We start from the raw sequence: 20964 nt of genomic DNA, 5'->3' as shown, positions 1-20964 counted from the left end.
GCTGAGAACACTGTCCGGCTTCCATACGCTGCGCTGCAAAGCCATTGCCCCCACCACCCTTCAGCTGCTCCTGCCCGCTTAGGGACTGCAGGACAGCAGTACCCAGCCGAGTGACGATAGAGCCTGGAGTGCCAATACCGGGAATCCCAGGATTGAGAGATTTCAATCCTAACTCCTGGGCCCAAGATTGTCCTCCCTAATCTAAACATTGCGGGGTTGGGCTGAGGTCCTGTCACTTACCCTTCTGTTTGTGAATAAGCTGTAGCATTCCTTAACTAGAATGACTTTAATAATAACTGGATCCATAATGGCAAGAACTGGCTGTCGGCCATCATAGAACCTAAAGAAGAAAATAAAAATCGTATTACAAGTAACACCACTATTGGGGCACATATGACCTACTGTAAGTCAAAAACATATAAACTGCTTTTATTTCACATAGCAAAATGCACAACATGTACAATAAGTTGAAAAGTAAGACATTACTAAGTAATACGATCATTTATCTACACACTTATTGCTCGGTAAGGACATTCAGATTTCGTTATGGCACTGCATTATATCTGTACAGCACTGAACTGATTTTAAGGGCATTCATCACCTACTGTACACACAGTCCTGGGCCTCGACAGTTTGTCTAGTTGGGGGGGGGGGGTGCAAAATTTCTAGTTACACCACTGGGTACAGTAGTACTTCTGCAGCTCCAGGCATCCAACGGCAGCAACCAACTTAACCATGACGTATAGCCTGTATCGCCTTCCCTACAATCTACCAATTCACTGCATGCTTTTATTCTTTCAGTGCAAGTTTCAATACAGTATGTTTGAAGACTAAAGACTGTGCATTAAAAGTTACAAAGAATCATCTGTATATAAAAGTGGGGCACAATTAGAACCTTACAATGTAACATATTAATCCATTAACACCAACTTTGCTTTCATTCTTTCATTGTACTGACTTGATGGTCCATACACACTGGGCGACTATGCCCAGCATGTATGGACAGCGATGATCGCAATCATCGCCGAGGGGGAAAGCCGCTCAGTGCATACACACTGAGTGGCTTTACCCCTGCCCGGCGCTGACAGCTGGGGGAGCCATCCTCAAAGCCGCTCATCTGCTGGTATAACCAGCAGATGAACGACTTTCCCGGCGGTGATGCTGGAGCGCGCAGCAGCTCTCACCGCTCATCGCTGGGGCATACACACTGGGCGGCTTTGAGATGAAAGCCGCTCAAACTGGGTGTTTTGAGCGGCTTTCAGCTCAAAGTCTCCCAGTGTGTATGGGCCTAATATCAGTCCCTCACTTTATATAGACATTAATAAATATGTAATGTATTTCAAACGCCAAATTTCTTCAACTTATTTCAGTCGCACATAGTGAAGTCAGCAAACATCCACCTTTACATTTTCTATGTAACCTAATCAAATAAATGATATACCATTGCTAAATACCATTACGTAGAGATTTATTGCATCTCAACATATAGCTTTTTTCTGCATACTTAACATTTATGTTGCAGCTATGAGTCATAATTACATTTTACTGTACAAAAGGAATACAATTTTAATATATTTGATTATCGTAGGAGAGAAGATAATAGAGGAGACAGTGGAAGAAAGGAAGGTAAATGGGTGGGCTGGGGTAATTGTCATGTGTGTGTCTCTTTTCATTATTGTCAAAAGAACTCTTTGGGGCATACATACGGGGTTATTTTTAGCCCTATTTCTAAGCGATCTCTCTACAGTAGATCGCTTAGAAATATGAATGGATCACTCAGTACGTATGCCCCCGAGCGATGTCGAGATGAGGTCCCGTGTGTCGTCATCGTCTGACTAGATCTTGACTACAACGTACAATATTGACTACAATGTGCGTATGGGCGATCTAGCTGCCAGGAAGCACAGGGGCGATTTCCCCAGCCTGCATCACTCAGCATGCAGGCTAGAAGAAATTGCCCCCGTGAGGGCACTGGATGGAGCATTTGATTAATAACATAAATTTCTCCCCTGCATTAGTTGATTGATAGATAGATAGATAGATAGATAGATAGATAGATAGATAGATAGATAGATAGAACATTACACTTCATTAACATACAACATATCAAGAGAGTGGTGAACATCACATAAGATGAAAGAAAACAAACATTGGAGATTTATTTCTCCATATCACATTAATCTTTTACCTTTGACAGTTACTCTTAAATTGGTAAACCACTAAACAAAAAAGGAGCTTACCCCCAAACTTTTCCATATTTTTTGAAACATTTCATGTCAAATTCAAACATACCCTGAAGAAAACAAAATTTTTGGGCACATTATTAGGTAAATACATATTTAGAGCATTATCTCCGGTATATACTGTTTTGTTTTAATGGTTTCTTGTATCAGCTTTTATATTGAAACCTTTTTACTCCTGCACATTGTCAAAGAGTTTGAAGAGACACAAATTAATTTCTTTAATCTTCCTCTATTATTGAAAGTATAACATACAAAATATGGGGGTGTGGCCTTGACATTTAGGGGTGTGGCCTTACCACATTGTAAACATTGTTCTGGTGCAAGATTGAGAAACGTTGTCCTCATATAAAGGGAGTTGGTCCTATGGGACCCTAACCTATATTAATTTAATTAGAGGTATACATTTACTAAGATGGGAGTTTTATTGAAGATGGGATGTTGCCCAATATATTGGGGGTTAGTCTAATTTATTTGGGCACCGTGCGTTCGTTCAGTGTAGTGCCCTTAAATGTTAACCCCTCTTTTGGAATATACAGAGACAACTCATTCCAATACAGGTTGAGTATCCCCTCTCCGAAATGCTCGGGACCACGAGCATTCCGGATAGGGGAATTTTCCGGTTTTTGGAATAAATTGTTTTAGCCATACTTACCTGTCACCTGATGGTGTCCGGTGGTCCCTCGGCGTCCACGCAGTCCCCGGGCATCCACAGCAGGCCTCCGACATCTTCTCCGGGTCTCCAGCGGTCCCAGGAATGCATTGCGCGAGTGTGCGCGCGCACCGGTGACGTCACCGGCGCGCGCGCACACACTCACGCAATGCATTCCTGGGACCGCTGGAGACCCTGGAGAAGATGCCGAAGGCCTGCTGTGGACGCCCTGGGACTTGGTAAGTATGAAAAGAGGGTTAGGGGGGTTAAAAAAAAAAATTGAATGATTCCAAAAACCACGGTTTTTGGAATAATTCGGATAAGAGATGCACGGATACGGGATACTCAACCTGTAACACAGTGATTTTCAACCTTTTTACATTGCGGCACACAGGGCAAAACACATTGGCCCCCATAAGGAAAAAAAAAAACTTATTGGCCCCATATAAAAAACAATCACACTGGTTCCCACATGTAACAAAACAAAATGCTGAAAAAACGTCAGAGAGAAGCAAAAAAAAAAAGGATGTAATGGCCCTGACCAAATATATGTCATTATATGTTTATTGTTGTATTGCAATATTTGTTATTTTTAATTTCATTATAATGTGGGCTACAGGGTAGGGTGTTGATTTTTCAAATACTCATTAGCAGGGCCATCTTAACAGCAGTGTGGGCCCCTGGGTAAAGCAATGCACTGGGGCCCTTACCCATTCTCCCCTCCTAGAGGTGGCGGGTGCTATCAGCAGCAGCTTTGATGTCCCACGGGTGGCAGGGGGTGCTCTATCTCTCATTCAACATGTAGGACCTGGAGCAGTAACTTCTGCTAATTACTCCTTTACTGCACAGGTGGTGGGAGGGTGAACGCTAACATGTGGGAGGGGGCACTGAGCTGAATGAAGGGTCCAGGGAGGTAGGGGGTGTGTTATACGAAGAAGAGGGTTGGAAAATGGAGTTGGCCTAATATTCATCATTTTCCGGTGGAAGGGCAGCTTGTTTGACTGCAGATATCGCCATTATCTGGAAATAGATTTCTTAGCCTTCAATAGTATAAAAAGCCTAGAGTCCCAACTTTCAGGAGGTGCTGGGGACTTGGGGATCAGGAGCCAGAGCAATCCATTGACAAAAATATAGAACTGTGCACCAGACGTTTGGAGCTGGAGCAGGGACCGGCTGCTGGAAGGCTGATATCTCTGGTTCTGGGCATTATAGAGACAAGCCGCTAGTGTCGACAGAAAGGGGAGAATCCCAGCTTTTGGAATATACTCTCAGAAAGTCAGAGAGAACCTGAGAAATATGACTGGGAATTTCAATTAACAGGTTGGATGTGGACTGCTGTTTTGAAGTTGGATATTTCCAGTTCCCCAGGGCCGATTGTAAAAATTCTGGTATCCCTGGAAAAAGGGGATCCTCAGCTATCAGAATAGGATATACACCTGGGGCCTGGGGCCCCTGGGCAAGTGTCCATTAAGCCCATACGAAAAGACGGCCCTGCTCATTAGTAATAATAACAAATAATAACAGGTACAGTATGGTTTATTTATCGACGTTTAGGATATCAGCTTACAGAATGTCGATATATGAATATCAAAATGGTCTGAATGTTGATATTTAGAATTGCAATAGCATCTCAATGTCGACATTCATAATGTTGACAATGTTATAAATACGACGTGTTCAACATTTCAACATAATGATGATGTTCTGTTTACTTACATTTCTGTTTTCCAGGAAGGTCCCAATAAATGGCAGCGGCTTAGGACCGGGTATTCCATGCTTTAGGAACACTCTGTAAGGTATCACGGCATAGCTGGGAAAGAGCAGAAAGCCATTGAGCTGTATATGTGATGCTGTTTATGTGTTATATTTACGCATAACTGTTAAAGATGTGTGACATTGTTTTACATAGCAATGTTACCAGTAATCAGGAAGCTCTCACTATTATATTTAATGTACATAAAGCATAAAATGAAATATTAACACGTTCAATTATTAGTAATTTCACATAGTAGTTTAAATGTGTATTTGTGTTTATAGCTAATATTTGTTTCTGAGGTATATAGACTCAGTCCAATACTGCCCACACACTGTGCAACTTTCATTTACCAAATGTCCAATATAATAACTAGAGAACACAAAGTAAACGGCGCTGAAGGACTATAACACGTGTATTTTAATAAAATAAAATATTTATTTAGACAATTAAAAATGTATTTATATTACCACCGGCCGGTGAGACAAATTAATACAACATTAGCTTAATATAACATTGTGCATTAAAGCTTTGGTAAATAATTAAAAACTCTATTTGCCTCAAGCATACAGCATAGTTATAAAAGAAAACTGGGTGGGGGCATAGGCTGAGTTATGGGCCCTATACATCAGCAATCACAATTAATGGTTTTCCAGATCTAGTGATTTTTTGGGCCAGATAAATGGTTTCTACAATCTATCTGACTTGCCCATACATTACAGATTTATTTCAGTGATCTGCAGATTTTTCCCATCTAAAGATTGCATCTTCATATCTGGAAATTGCCCATACATCACCTCAATCGATTGTCATTTCAGCTGTTCATAACTGAAATAGAAGAAGACGAATTGGGAATGCGCACACATATAAAAAAGATCCGCAGATAATACCAGATTATTAAACATGTTTAAAAATCTGATTAAGCAATCGATTGGCGATCCCTATTAATTTTTGATTGGGATTGCCAAAAGGGAGAGCCCACACATTAAAGATTAATTGTGGCAATCATCTCCAGATCTGAGGATTGTCACAATTAATTGCTGATGTATGGGGCCCACTAGACATCCATTCTGAGTGCATTTGTTGCTGGGACTAGCACAAAAGCTGCTGAGAAAGTGTGTGGTTGTATTAACCTATTACTGACTGAACCAAAGTTATTAACTACTGTGTGCAATCAGAATGGATGTCTAACTCAGCCTATGCCCTCACCCAGTTTTCTTTTATAATTATGCTGTACGCTTGAGGCAAATAGAGTTTTTAATTATTTACTAAAGCTTTAATGCACAATGTTATAACCTGTGTTTATAGAGTCAGACACAGGATTGTATGTGTGTGGAGTAGGAATTATGCCTCTGTTATACTGTTATACTGTTAAAAATTGTCTAAAGCAGGGTTGCCGACTTTAACATTCTCCTCTCCGGGAGAAGCCCGGAGAGGAGAGTTTCAGCAGCCGCTCAGGGGGCGGGGCTTACGAGTGACATCACTAAGCCCCGCCCCCATACTGTTAAAAGCAGCGCATTCAGGGATCTCCATGGAGGGGGCGGGGCTAAAATGACGCGATTGTGCCGTTTTAGCTCCGCCCCCTCCCCTGAGACCCGAGGATTGCGGCATTTTAATGCCGCGATCCGGGGGTCAGCGGGGGTCCCCCCTGAATCCGGGAGGGTTGCCCACCCTTCCGGGGGCCGGGAGGGGGTACCCGATTTTCGGGAGACTCCCGGAAATTCCGGGAGGGTCGGCAACCCTGGTCTAAAGCTTATACTATGTGACCCACCCTGTACAAACATTATCTAAATACTAAGGGCGCCTAGCTTGTTCTCATACCAGCAGGTGGCAGCATTATACTGCACACTGCAACTAGAGAACAACCAGTGGATGCCAGAGTAAAAGTAGCATTTTTACCAACTTAGTCACATTGTAATATATTACGCTTCAGTGTCACAAACTAATAATACACTGTCTCAATACAGTGCATGTAATATAACAATAGACATTACCAATCTGTGGAATACTAAAACCTGTATTGAATTAATTATACAAGTTGAACTGCCGAACCAGGATAGAGATTATTACCCTTCCTGTACAAATTATGCCAGCATAGATCATATGTGTAATAAAATCAACACATTAATTATCACCTCATAGGAGAAATCCTATTTATGTCTGAGGTGACAGATAATATCCACAGATTTGCATAGAACCTGCAGCAACCTATTACAATAAGGGTGTAATAAAGGTCCAGTATAGATACACTAACATTTGAGTATGATTGGCCAATAGAGGCAATCCCTAAATATTTGATACCCATTAAGGGCCAAATCATACCATTTTGTGTATCTGGGTGATAAAACCCAAGCTTATAAACAGGCACCACACCATACAATCCGGTCTACCTATATTTTAAAAACTATTGTACACTTATTCTTATCTTTTTCACTAAATGTATGTACTTGTTGTATGTCACAAATTTTAACCTCTTGATTTCGCAAAATCACAGTGGGTACATCCTGAATCCCAAACCACAATAAAGATTAAAAGGATTCCCCACTTAAGTTATAAAACCCCCACAAACGACTCATTTAAGACTAATAGGGGTATTCAATGCTCTGGCGAGCGCAAGGTAGCGAATCCTGTTTTGGATTCGCTGTGCGCTCGCCAGGAAATATCGCTGCTCTTTAATTCGTGAGCCTCCCCCAGCCCACACTATTCAATGCGTCAGGGGCTCGCTGCCCCTGACGTCGAATGTAAGCGAATATGTCTAGTGGCGAATCCCCGTGTCCCCCCCCCCCCGCACAGCCCGCAGCAGCAGTCCTCCGTCTCCGGCAGCCCCAGCGCTGACATCACCGTGCTGTGGCTGCCGGAGCTAAAGGCCTGCTGCTGCGTCCCTGTTCTGAGGCTGTGCGGGGGGCTCCCTGCGACATCAGTGATCCCCCCGCTGGAGAATCTCAGCAGCAGGGGGGGAAAGTGCCATGGCGGAGGGGGCGGGCGAATGTGGCATGGCGGAGGGCGGGAGAGCACTACAGTACGCACAGCTCCCCCGCCTCTGCTCACTGAAAGCAGCAGTGGCTGCTATCTGCAAAAGATTTGGGCTGCTGCTGCTGCTGGTCCTTGTCCCCCGCATATCTTTCCCCCCTCCCGTCCTGTCCCCTCACCTCCCTCCCCTCACCTCACCCCCAGGGCTGCAGGGTGCTGCTGGGGTCGGAGCCGCTGCACTCACTGGTCCCGATCATCGGGATCAGAGTGCAGTGAATATATGAATATTAATGAGCGGCTCCGGCTCCCGGCCCCCTGCTGGCGAATGTGTAAAAAAAAAAAAAAAATATTGTTTAAAAAAAAAAATATATATATTAAAAATATATTCATGTGCTGCACGTATATGAATAAAAATAGCATGCCCCTTCATAGGAAAAATATTCTGATTTTCGAACACAAAAAAAAAAATTTTAAACGCTTTAATTTAAAAGATCACATTACAGTTCACCTAAAAAAGCTGCCGAATGCTAAACGGAGAATCATGGCGAAAATCAGTGGAGAAAGCAGTTCTCCATTTGAGCATTGAATACACTGTCGGCGAATTCCACTAAAAACCCCATTGAAAATCACAGGCGAATTGTGGAGAATAATTTACGGCGAATCGGCAGACATTCGCTGTTCATTTGTGGCGAATTGCCTCCATTGAATAGGGAGAATTGTTTTTTCTAACAGAAAATTCGCCGTAAACCCAGCGAATTGCCAGATTCACTGAAAAAAACCGGCGAATCTGAGGCATTGAATACTGGCCTAAAACTATCTCAAATGTATGTGGTGTGCATCCGCTACGACTACTTTTCTTTCTCTTTCTAGTTGTACCCATTCAAAGACAGTCAGGAATTCATCACACTAGCAGACCTGACCTCTACAAGACTAACAAGAGGAGAGACCCAATTGATAGAATCCAAAAAAAAGAAATTTATTAGAGACAGATTCACAGTACAACCAAAAAGGAAAAACCCTTGCATCAAAAACACTCAAAAACAGGCTAGAATCATACAAGACAAGTCAAAATCAAAATCCAGCCCAGTCTACAAGAGACTCAACCTTACGTACCAACAGTACATGATATCCCTCCACAACCAGAACAACCGAACAACAAAAGTTGCAGCAGAAGTAAACACAACACTTGATGAGACAATAAATTCACTCTCATCTGAGCCCTCATTTTCCATACATGAAGTAGAATCTGAGACGGAAGACAACCTCCAATATAGCAATCTAGCAAGACTGTCATTAAAACAAGGGTGGGACTCCAGCAGTAGATACTCAATACTAGAGACAGAGACAACCACAAATCAGGGCACCCCAAATAAACAACCCAATCAAGAACCCATTAGCGATCAAGACACCCTAGAGACCAACAAGGACTTTGTGACAGACACATCAGACAACCAACAAACCCCACCTAGCGACAAAACAAACACACAAACATGTGCCACCCTAGCACCTCTTATTTTAGGGGTAAAACACAGGAAAACAAAAACACCCCTGCTGATAAGAACACTAGCAAGAAAGAGAAACACAAAAAACTAGGAGAGGATGTAAGGGGGGGGGGGGGGGAGCAACAAAGAAAAGGGCAAGACAGACCAAACAGAAATAGGTAAGGGAATCTTTAACCTCAGCAAACACACATTGACCATTGAACACAAACAACTTCTAGACAAAGGACTGAAATTTGCTCCAACCAAACAGTTGGACAAATTCCAGACCTATTTAGACCTACACAATTTCTCTAGAAAAATGACCCTAAAAAAATGATTTTCTAATACAATTCCAGCACCACTAAGAAACACAGACCCAGGAGATCAACACATACATACAAACCTGAAACCGCAATCCACCTTCTTTCCGAGTCACATGAAAGGCTCACAACTCAACAGTTTTATCAAAATGGTGGAGAGAGATCTAGAACAACTTGACATTAAGACACAGGGAAACAATCTAACTAGGAAGGAAATTGAAGCTCTTCAGGATCTACAAAACAACCACTCCCTGATAATTAAACCTGCGGACAAGGGGGGAGGGATTGTAGTCCTAGACAAAACTGACTACCTAAAGGAGTCACATAGAATCTTGGCAGACACTAACACATATGTTAAATTGAAACAGGACCCTACAACAAAATTTAAACAAGAACTCGACTTACACATACAGAAAGGATTCACAGCAGGCATACTGAACCAACAAGAACAACAATTTTTACAAACACCCCACCCAGTGACACCAGTCTTTTACTATTTGCCAAAAATTCATAAAAATCCATCAAACCCACCAGGCCGCCCCATAATCTCAGGGATAAACTCATTAACATCTAACCTATCCTAATACATAGACACTCTGCTACAACCATACGTTCACAAACAGAAATCATTTTTGCGAGACACTACACACATTCTGGACAAATTACAAAATATCAAATGGTATAATGAACTTTGGCTAGTCACATCAGATGTCACAGCACTCTACACAGTAATAGATCACGACCAGGGTTTAAGGAGCACAACATACCATCTAGCACAGGACACACAACTCACTTCTGAACAGATCAATTTTACCATAAGCAGTATAGAATTCATACTCAAACACAATTATGTCTGGTTCGAGAACGACTACTACCTACAAACCACGGGGACTGCAATGGGCACGAGATTCGCCCCCAGCTACGCAAACCTCTTTATGAGCTGGTGGGAAGATCAATACATCTGGGGGAGGTGCGAGCTGGAGGCGAATCTCGTGCTATGGACCAGATACATAGATGACCTATTCTTCATCTGGAGGGGAGATGAAACATCACTTACAACCTTCATATCACAGCTGAACATTAATAAAAATAACCTAGCATTTACCACAAACTACAGTAAAGAAACAGTCAATTTTTTAGACCTGTGCATTCACATAGAGGACCATCAAATACATACAAAAACTTACAAAAAAAAGGTGGACGTTAATAGTTATATTTTATCAACAAGCTGGCACCACCCAAGCTGGCTGAACTCAGTACCAAAAAGCCAGTTTACCCGGCTAAGACGTAATTGTTCAAAAATGTCAGATTACCTAGAACAAGGGGCACAATTGACCAAACAGTTTAAGGACAAACAATATAGGGACAAGACTATCGACACAGCATTCCACCAGATGAGACAAACAGACCGAAGCGACCTACTCAAGTACAAAAATAAAAATAAAGACACAATGATGCAAGAAATACCCTTTATAACACAATATTCAAACCAATCAGTCCAATTAAGAAAAATTTGAAATAAACACTGGCCGTTATTATTAGAAGACGAGATTTTAGCCGACCACTTACCCCCAAGACCAAAAATAACATTCAGAAAAGCCCCAGACCTGAAACAAAAACTAACCAGCAACCACATTCCACCAAGATCAAAAATTCAAACCACAATAGATGGAAACCCAAGGGGTAAAGGTTTTTATCACTGCGGACACTGTGTAGGATGCAAAAATCAGAAACAGAAATCAACAAAATCAATCCCCACTTTCAAATCTCAAGCTAAATACGAGGTCCACAAAATCAAACAGACTATCGCCTGTAACAGCAAGGGGGTTATATACCTCCTAGAATGTGCATGCCATAAACAATATGTGGGCCGTACCACGAGACCGTTAAAAGACCGCATATACGAGCACATTAGAAATATAAAACAAGGATATGAGTGTTACAAGCTGCAGTCACAGCTTGTTCCTGTTTGTTGGTTGATACCCCCATTCCAGGGTTTGGTATTCTCCATGTAGTGGAGAACCTGGTATTGGGGTCCCTTGACCCCTCTTCAAGGGGGGGTACTGTTAGGATCCGCCTCCAGCGGATTTGTGTTATGCGCAGATTCACATATTCTGTGTGTAGTTTCATGTTCTCCCTGGATTCTGCTCCCTGGGTTTATCCCAGCCTGTGTGTGTGTGTTTACTCGCTGGTGGCATCCAGTGGTCAGCCTGGGCCATTGCAGCTCACTTTCAGTGCTGTGTGTTCTGGACTCAGGTGTCTTGATTAGGCTCCTAGCCTGCAGTGCACACCTTTAGGCAATGTGTAATCAGCACCACATTGTGCTCTCTATATAAACCCTCTGGTTGTTCAGTCCCATGCCGGTTATAGCTTTTGTACCTCAGGGTCTCAAGTGTTCCTGGTTCCCAGTCTTCCGTTATTCCTGGTTCCTGTTCCCTGTCATCCTGCATCCTGTCGTTGGTTCCCAGCTGTGTCCTCCGTTCAGTCTCCTGTCCTCCCGGTGTCCGTGTGTCGTCCTTTATCCGTCTCCGGGTCCCTGCAGCTCCTGTTGGTCTTTGTGGGATCCCTTCTCCAGCGTGGTGCTTCCTTCGGCTGGTTCCCTGCCTTGTCCGCAGCATCTTAGCTCCAGCTAAGTTGATATCCCTCGGTGTTCAGATAAGGTGGGAGATTCCCCCTCTTTGTCTCCTTACTTATCATTTGCTTATTGTGTCAGCGTATAGTGTATTGTTACACCTGTCAGCAGTACTCATTGTGTCAGCGTATCGTGTATTGTTACACCTGTCAGCAGTACTTATTGTGTCAGCATATAGTGTATTGTTACACCCGTCAGCAGTTCTTAGTGTGTCAGCATATCGTGTATTGTTACACCCGTCAGCAGTTCTTAGTGTGTCAGCATATCGTGTATTGTTACACCCGTCAGCAGTTCTTAGTGTGTCAGCATACTGTGTATGGTTACACCTGTTAAGCATTAGCACAGCGGGTTCCTGCTTAGAGTGCTATCCACTGGCACCCCTTTCCGCAGGACAGGGTGGTCCTCGCCTCTTTGTTTGTAGATAGGTTTCCCCTTGTTCATCACTGGCCTTGGCGTGTGTGTTGTCCTTAACATAAGACCAGGTGGCATCGAGGTGGGAGCCTGACTAACGGGCTCCCACGAACGCGGCTATTATTGGTGAAGCCTAGCACCCCGCACACACACGTCAACTCCATCTGAGTACAACGGAGTCAGGTTGGCGAGGCTGCCCTGGTCCTGTCACTATCTCCTTCCAGCCAGTGTCACGTGGTGTCTCGCCAGACAGCGTGGCACAGGAGATCCTAACAATGAGGACCATAACCTTTCTACCCACTTTCGAACACATCACAACAGTAACCCACAATCCCTGAGATTTATAGGGATAGAATTAGTGCAGCCTAACTGGAGAGGAGGAGACTATGTACATAAGATCAATAAATCCGAATTAAAATGGATGTACGATCTAAAAACATTTGCACCAAGAGGGCTAAATCTGGACAATGAGGTAAAAGCCATCATTGGGAAAAAATAAAAAATAAAAAATGGAAAGGTAAAAACTAGACACCTTGACAAATTGCTGCACCTCATTTAAAATCCCCAATTTGACACTGTAAATCCAATTAAAAAGTTTTACTGCTTACCAGCAATAAAGCTGGAATCACCATAGTAATACAGAGATGTTATGACTACAGACTATATCGCATTAACAAGACTGCATTTACAAGAATGTAGCCTTTTAATTTGAAAAGCTACAAGGCACATCTGAAATCAAGCAACTAATGAAGATTGACAGCTACTTGAGCCAATGAACAATCAGACACACGGACCAATGAAATGCAAAAGAGGGACATTTAAACCCACAATGCACCAGACGGAAATAACCTCCTTGAAGAAGGCTCTAAAGAGCAGAAACACGTTGAGGAAATTACACACCCTGAGAAGCGCTTTAGGACGATCACCCCGGGCTGCACACCATCCATTCCCCCGGCAGCAGAGACTGAGGAGTCAGCGTGACATCATGATGTCTTACTTTGCACTGTATATATATGTTATCACCGAGTAAGTTACCTAAACTCTACCATTGTGTTCCATTTAAATACGCATAGGGACCAAGCGCAACACAAAAATCCTTTTTCTATGTACCATTTAACAGGAAGGCACAGTCAGACCTTCAAGTGTTTTGCAGCAAGTCCACAACAGAAACACTTGGTGCGCAGGTATACCACAACCTTTACACCATGTTACAGGCTTGGTTTGAAAAATAACATGTAGGAGCTGATTGGCTGGTTGTTTATCACTCTACATGTAATCACTTTTTGGAGCTTGATACATCTAAAGCCCCTACAGTACACTCGGTGCGATAGATTTTCTATTCAATACTGATTCGATCGGGATTGAATATAGATCGATTGGATTTTGACTAAATCCAATGGAGAGTTACACAAAATTGTGTACAGGACTTGAGTGTCAGTGCTTTATTCACTTGCAAGGAACAGATGTCGGTCATCCCCATAGACCAGGGATGGGGAACCTTCAGCCCTCCAGCTGTTGTTGAACTACATATCCCAGCATGCCCTGCAACAGTTTTAGCCAAATAGTAAAACTGTAGCAGGGAATCCTGGAATGGCAAGTTCAACAACAGCTGGAGGGCTGAAGGTTCCCCATCCCTACCATAAACTGTGGCTGTGCTGGCAAATGCCAGTAAATGTTTGCCCAAGAAAATGTTCCCTAATTTATAGTTTTACTATACTGTGCAGTCACACTAGCCCTGTTCTCTATGAGTATTCAGGAACTGTTCTAATTCTGCCACTTACATACCCTCCAACATCTGAAGGACAGAAACCGCTACACATTCGGAAAGGGGGCGTGGCCACATGCAAAGGGAGGCGTAGACACACCCCCTTTCCGAATGTGTACTAGCCATTTTTTTCCCATATATGTATTTAACTTAACAAATCTACCCTACAATAGCTATTTATCCCAATCTACTGCCCGTGCCCTCCCTGTATTTATAATACCCCCACATGGCTCTGCAGCAGCAATTATGTACCCCATCTGCTGATATTACCCCCACATGATTCTGCGGCACCAATAATGTACCCCATGACTACTTAGTACCCCATCACACACTGCGCCATCTACTGATAACACCTATCTACTGATAACACCAACACTGCAACACATGGAGTCCAGCTTTACTATGGACTCCGGCACAAGGACCATGCGTTCCCAGCCTAAGTCCGCGCAGTGCGTTATGCCCTCCCCAGGCGATTATACCCCTGTTACCTGTGCTGCCGATGCCCCCGTTTCCATTACATGAGAGCCTGTACTGCCGCTGATGCTTGATTCAAATTCAAACTGCCGCGTCCCAGCCCGCTACGCTGTGATTGGTTGCGGTGCAAGCCTCTGCAGCCAGCCCCTGTTCTTCCGGCGCTGCCTTCAGTGACACCTCCGCTTACCTCCGAGACTCGTCTGTTTACCTCCGAGACCGCTGCGTGATTGGCGGATGCGTTCTCTGCCACCAATTGGTGCTGTCACGCAGGGGAGCTGCGTCCTAACAGGGGTCTGATCGTCAAAAACCGGTACATTCGGTAGACTTTTATTTAGCCGGTACAGACCATACAAAAACGGTACTGTCCCGGCTAAATCGGTATAGTTGGAGGGTATGCACATATAAGATATTTTACGTAACAAGTACAGAAGCCACTAGAATTCTGTTTCAGAAAACTGAGGGAAAAGCTCACCTCAGCCACAATGATGTGCAATTACATGCAAACAATGAATGTATCACATACTGTATCTATGTCAGCATTCTGCCAGTGTTCCCTATGTGTTCCCAGCCCAAGCACAACCCACAGCTAGGTAAACTCCCATCCCAGGTGACATGTGAATATGTAATTACTGTGCTACTACAGTGGAAAATACAACTGTTATTGTACTGAGGTAAATGTCTGCAATCTGTATAGAAAAAGTATAAAGTCATAAATCAGTGGTAGACATAAGTCAGACGTGCAATAGTGGATTAGGTGCCAGGTGCACTTACTAAGTGAATAGTGCCAGTAACAGGGCTAGCAGAATCCATGTTTCCTTAGAGAAATCCGGTAGCAAATACATTTTAGCTTCCTTGGTGGTTGTAGTCTTTCTTTCTCTCTTTATATCCCAGGTGTTTCCCTTCTTCTATTCTTCCTGCACTTCTGTCCTCTAGTAGTCTGGAAGCTGCATTTATTTTGTTTCCTTCCTTCCCTCTAGTGACATGTTCTGTGGGTGGGATCATAAGGACAACAGGGCGGAGAGTGGAGACCAGAAGCATACAGCTTATCATTATGTGTGGAGAGCGGTTACTTTGTTATCTCTCTCTGCTACAAGTCACACTGGCAAGATTACTGCTATCGATCCCTTTATAGCTACAATGACAAACTGCAACTGGAGCAGATACTGCATTAACCATTTAGGCCTTATTCTGAGTTGCACATAATGCAAATGCCATTCTGGATGCCCACTGCAGATGGAAAGCGATTGGATTGAGAACCAGTAATTTAGTTACACATTCAGAGGCGTATGTACTGTATATGTATACGACTGCACCTCATCACACTTCAATCTGTGAGAGTAGCTGTCGTTATGATCATAGGCACTTACACCTACGCTACCACATGCTACAGTGCTACAGTGATGCAGGAGAACTCCCGAAATGTATGTGCACAACACAGGATAGCAAGTAACTCTGACCCACAACAAAACACAACGGGATTGACGTGGTATGTGGTGGTCAGAAAGCCCCGCTGCTTATGCCTGACTGTTCCCCATTAGTGTCTAACCACCCTCAGCTTGTTAACCCTTCCGTTTAATGCCAAACCCCCTCCGCCCCACAGCCTAACTGTACCCCCTTATTGCCTAATCCTGACTGTCCCTTTTATAGAGCACTCCCAACCTAATCCTTAACCCCCCCTCTGCAGCCTAACACTAACCTCACCTATACTGACTAAACCTAACTCTCCCCCCAGGGCCTGACCCTAGCCATCCCCAGCATACTTATGTTCGAGATGCTGCCAGTCGAGATTCTGTCGCCAACATTGTGAGCGGTGTCCGAGTTCTGGAGCCGGTCTTCTCACCAGTGTCAGATGCTGAACAGATCCCCACCACAGCGGGTATGGATCAAAGGATAGTCTACATGTAAGCCAGCTACACCGTTCTTCAGAGCGGTGTGCCGGATGTAATTTTTTACGTGGCACTACAAGTACCAGAATGACCTGGCACTGCGCTATGCTAGCGCTGCAACCCCCAGCAGCCACCTAGACCTCATGTTGAGCAATCTTGGGAACCTTCCTTAACCCCTGGGGCACACTATGAAATCTGCACCCCCAATGCACCGGCTGTCTGCATGTAGACACGCACCACATCTTTATAGCGGGTTGTGGTACTATATTGTTTCTGTCTAACCCTGGACATCACCTGTCTAGATGCAGAAGGTGCACATAAAAAAAAAAGCCCATACAAATGAATAGGCAGCCACTGATTGGCTGAGACCTCTCTCAGCCAATAGCTGATTGGCTAAGAGAGGTCTTAGCCAACCAGTGGCTGCCTATTCATTTGTATGGGCTTTTTTTGCCCGACTTCCCCTGCCCGGCTCCCTGGTCCCCTCGCCGGCTGCTCCTTCCGCCTGCAGCTCCTTGCATGCTATTTACCTGCTTGCGATTACCACATGACGTGTCTAATTGCGTGTGACCCCTCCTGGGGAACTGCCAGGACAATCAGGTCCGACTTGTCCTTAGGACAAGTCAGACTAATGTATGGGGGCCTTAAATCCTTCTGGTTGATCGCATACAGGTTGAGTATCCCTTATCCAAAATGCTCGGGTCCAGAAGAATTTTGGACAACGGATTATTTCATATTTCAGAAAAAAAAATTATATTTCAATTATGTATCTTGAGGTATCTTGCATTTATGTTGTACAAACACATGAAATACACACAAATATATTTTATTTGTGCCTAAAACAAGGTTTCAAAACATGAAACAAAGTTTGTGTACTATCTCAGTTACTGAATTTGAATGCCAAGCAATCATTTTCTTGCATATACTGTACAGTCTTTAGTGCCAGGGCCACGCATCAGGATCAAATTTAAATCAAATGCATTCGATTTTGCTTATATAAGAAAAATCGAATAGAAAAATAGACCACATCAAACCATGTGTATGGGGCATAAGCCGTCATGTTGATGAGCTTTTAACTAGCATTTAATGTCTAACTCTCACAATACAAACGTTCACAAATTAAGGGGGCGCAGCCCCTTACGACGGTGTGAAGAGCGCCCGTAGGACACGATGAATCACCTAGTGATTTATATTTCACTACCTTGATTTACTTAAAAGTGTGTGTACGAGTGTTGCTGGCAGCAGCGGTCTGCCGCGTACTTTCTAGCGGCGTTACACGCTGCATCAGTCAGCCACCTGGCCACTGGGCCTTATTCTAGTTCACTCTTTCTGACAAAATCCTTCTTAGATGGACAAAACCATGTGCACTGCAGGGGGGCAGATGTAAAATGTGCAGAGAGAATTAGATTTGGGTGAGTTATTTTGTTTCTGTGCAGGGTAAATACTGTCTGTTTTATTTTTACACTGCAATATAGATCTCACTTTGAAGTAAAACCCCACCCAAATCGAATTATCTCTGCACAACTGAAGTAGAATAAACCCCACTGACCGTGGTGCTGCATAAAACTTAGCAACACTAGGATCTCTCTGGTCACCTAGAATATGAGTATCAATACTCCCCAGGGCCAATTTAGAAGTTGAATCTAGAAGCCGAGCCTTGTGTGACTAACTAATTAGCGGGGTGAAAAGGAGTGGCCAGGACGCTGCCCGCATCCGATTCCCTGCAAATATAGAAATCATTTGAAATTGTTTGATATAATTTGTCACATATATAGGGACATGGTTCCCATGCTGTCAGGGCACGGCTTCTTTACTGTCACATTGCCTTGAGAGAACGTTGCGAACGAATACTGTGTCAGTTTACAGAATCACTGTTTGCTACAATTGCATCAATTATCTCACAGTTAATACACCGTATTGAAAATGAAATGAAATATAACTCAACCTAAGCAATATTTTATCGTATCAGCCGCCAGGGCTTACGATACTGTTATGTTGTTCTATCATTTTGTCGTGCTGGGAACTAGTATGGGTGCAAAAAACCCAGACAGTTGGGATCCACGACCCCCATAGAGGAAGAATAGAATAGGTGGCAAGTGCATCGAGCCACTGAGCCCGCAAGGGGCTTCGTTGCGCTAGCCTCGCTGTCTGAGTCCCGGCAGTCGGGATTCCGATGTCGGGCTAATGACTGTCGGAATCCTCACTGTCGGTGTGTTATACCACACCCAGTTGTATATAGGGTTGGTATGGATAACATAGCAATAGTCTTGGTAGTACTGTTTAACAGCCTGTGGGTGTCAGTATTGCCAAATATGAATTTACCTCCCACCATATTATGCCCCTTTCAGACCGCACTTTGGAAACGGTATATTGCCGTTTTTTTACCGTTTTAAAATGGTAATATGTGCGGTTTGAAAGGTGCAGATCCAATTAACCGGTTTGAAAATACCGTTTTTTCAAACCGGTTAAAATGCAGGGTCCTACCCGTTTCAGACCCGGTATTTTGGGATCAAAATCGGGTCTGAAACGGTATTTAGGACCCAGCCAATGAGCTGGGTCCTAAATTCAGCGCAGTGAATATTTAATGAGCGCTCATTAAATATTCACAGCACTGGACCCACCCCCGGCGCGTGTCGACCCCCCCCCCCCGCGTGTTGAACCACCCCCCGCGCGTGTTGACCCACCCCCGTGCAGCCGGTACCTCCGTTGTGGATCCCGGCAGTGCAGTATGGTCGGAAGCACTCGTAAAAAAAAGTGTCTTTCAGAAAATGGCTGCCCCATAGGAAAACCCGTTTAAAAAAACTGTCTTTCGTATGGGGGCAGTCATTTTCCAAAAGTCACTTTTCTTATAAGATTAATGACTTTCGGAAAATGGCTGCCCCCATACGAAAGACAGTTTTTTAAAACTGATTTTCCTATGGGGCAGCCATTTTCTGAAAGTCATTAATCTTATAAGAAAAGTTTTTTTTTCATAAGTGCTTCCCCGACCAACTGCAGTGCCGGATCACGCAACGGAGGTACCGGCTGCACAGGGGGGGGGGGGGTGTTAGCCCTGGGGTGGGGGGGATTTGGGGGTGTTAACCCCCGGGGGAGGGGGGGCGGGGGCGGCGCGCGCTGAAGACTGGCTTTGACCCTGTTTTTGGAAAGTTTCCAAAAACGGGTCTGCCAGTGTAAAAAAAACCGCACTTAAACGGTAATATACCGTTTAAGAGATGCGGTGTGAAAGGGGTTTTACCTGGCAGACCCGTTTTTGGAAACGTTTCCAAATACAGGGTCAAAGCCAGTTTTGCGGTCTGAAAGCAGCATTACTGTATTATATAAATGCAATAGATTTAACCAAATCTGTATTGCAGAAGATCAGTTTCCAATTAAATTTTCATGACAGTTCTTCCTTAAACAAATTCTTTATAATCCAAATCTATATTTTTCATAGATGTGAGCAGAATTCTAATTTGAGGCTTGCAAAGCAGTTTTTGAGGCTTAATTGACCAATAACAACTGCTACTGTTATTTTTGTCTCATAAGTGATACTATGAACTGCAATATATTTGCTTTCCCCAAGGAATGTCCAGCAGATATCAGAAAGTGTTGGTCTGAGTCACATGATATCCGACCAATGGAGACCTCCCATTTAGTCATCTGATGTCGGGGCGTCTCTGGGCACCAGATTGAGCATAACAGGTTTTGTTGTCTTTAGGTAACCTCGTGTGTCAATTTCCAGTGGGATCTGTTAAATAAATAATAATGTTAATATTTCCCATAAGTTGGATTCAACCACTCAAAGCATACAATCATTTTATATAGTTGATTTAATGCTTTGTTTAAATACATTAGTTTGCATGACCTGTTCTAACATGGATAATTCATTAAGAAGAGGTGTAGGGAGAGATTATGGGTGACATGTAATATCATGAGAGATTCAGAAAGTGAGAGATTTGGTAAGAAATCGCCAGTTTTTTTGAAAGCGGCAGACATTTATACTGCAAAACCAGTTTGATTCTGCAGTATAAATGATTGTAGCTTTTATAAAAAAAACCTGGAGATTTCTTACCAAGGGCCAAATGTAATAGTATGAGAGATTCAGAAAGTGAGAGATTTTGGGAGAGTTTTCCCCTTTTTTTAAAAGCAGCAATCAATTACACTGCAAAACCAGGTTGATTTTGCCATGTAATTGATTGCTGCTTTAAAAAACATGGGAAAACTCTCCCAAAATCTCTCACTTTCTGAATCTCTCATCCTATTACATTTCACCCCAGGGCCGGCGCCACCACTAGGCAAATCTAGGCATTTGCCTAGGGCGCCAGCCACTGGAGGGCGGCACTTCGCCCCTCGCCTCTCGCATGGAGGCTGCAGGAGTGTCCGTGCCGGGTACCTGCGGTGCTG

General features: G+C 43.6%; 1 protein-coding gene across 3 annotated transcripts in view; it reads right to left on the bottom strand.

Annotated features, from left to right (window-relative positions):
• The window catches only part of LOC146058377 (cytochrome P450 3A24-like), a 36966-nt gene extending 21280 nt beyond the window's left edge, over positions 1–15686 (bottom strand). The window contains exons 1-4 of one of the 3 annotated variants that reach the window (XM_083170664.1): positions 15470–15686; positions 4609–4702; positions 2241–2293; positions 241–340 (exon numbers count right to left, since the gene is read on the bottom strand). In XM_083170664.1, the coding sequence (XP_083026790.1) occupies positions 241–340; positions 2241–2293; positions 4609–4702; positions 15470–15540 (318 nt within the window). In that variant the 5' untranslated portion in view covers positions 15541–15686. The remainder of the gene's footprint in view (positions 1–240; positions 341–2240; positions 2294–4608; positions 4703–15469) is intronic. The other 2 variants (XM_083170671.1, XM_083170668.1) reach the window with 2 other exon arrangements.
• Between the last annotated feature and the right edge of the window lie 5278 nt (positions 15687–20964).

The sequence above is a fragment of the Crinia signifera genome, chromosome 1 (genome assembly GCF_055691185.1).
Source record: "Crinia signifera chromosome 1, ASM5569118v1, whole genome shotgun sequence".
Lineage (NCBI taxonomy): Eukaryota > Metazoa > Chordata > Amphibia > Anura > Myobatrachidae > Crinia > Crinia signifera.
The sequence above is the reverse complement of the archived record's forward strand: the minus strand, read 5'-3'. Positions and strand labels throughout refer to the sequence as shown.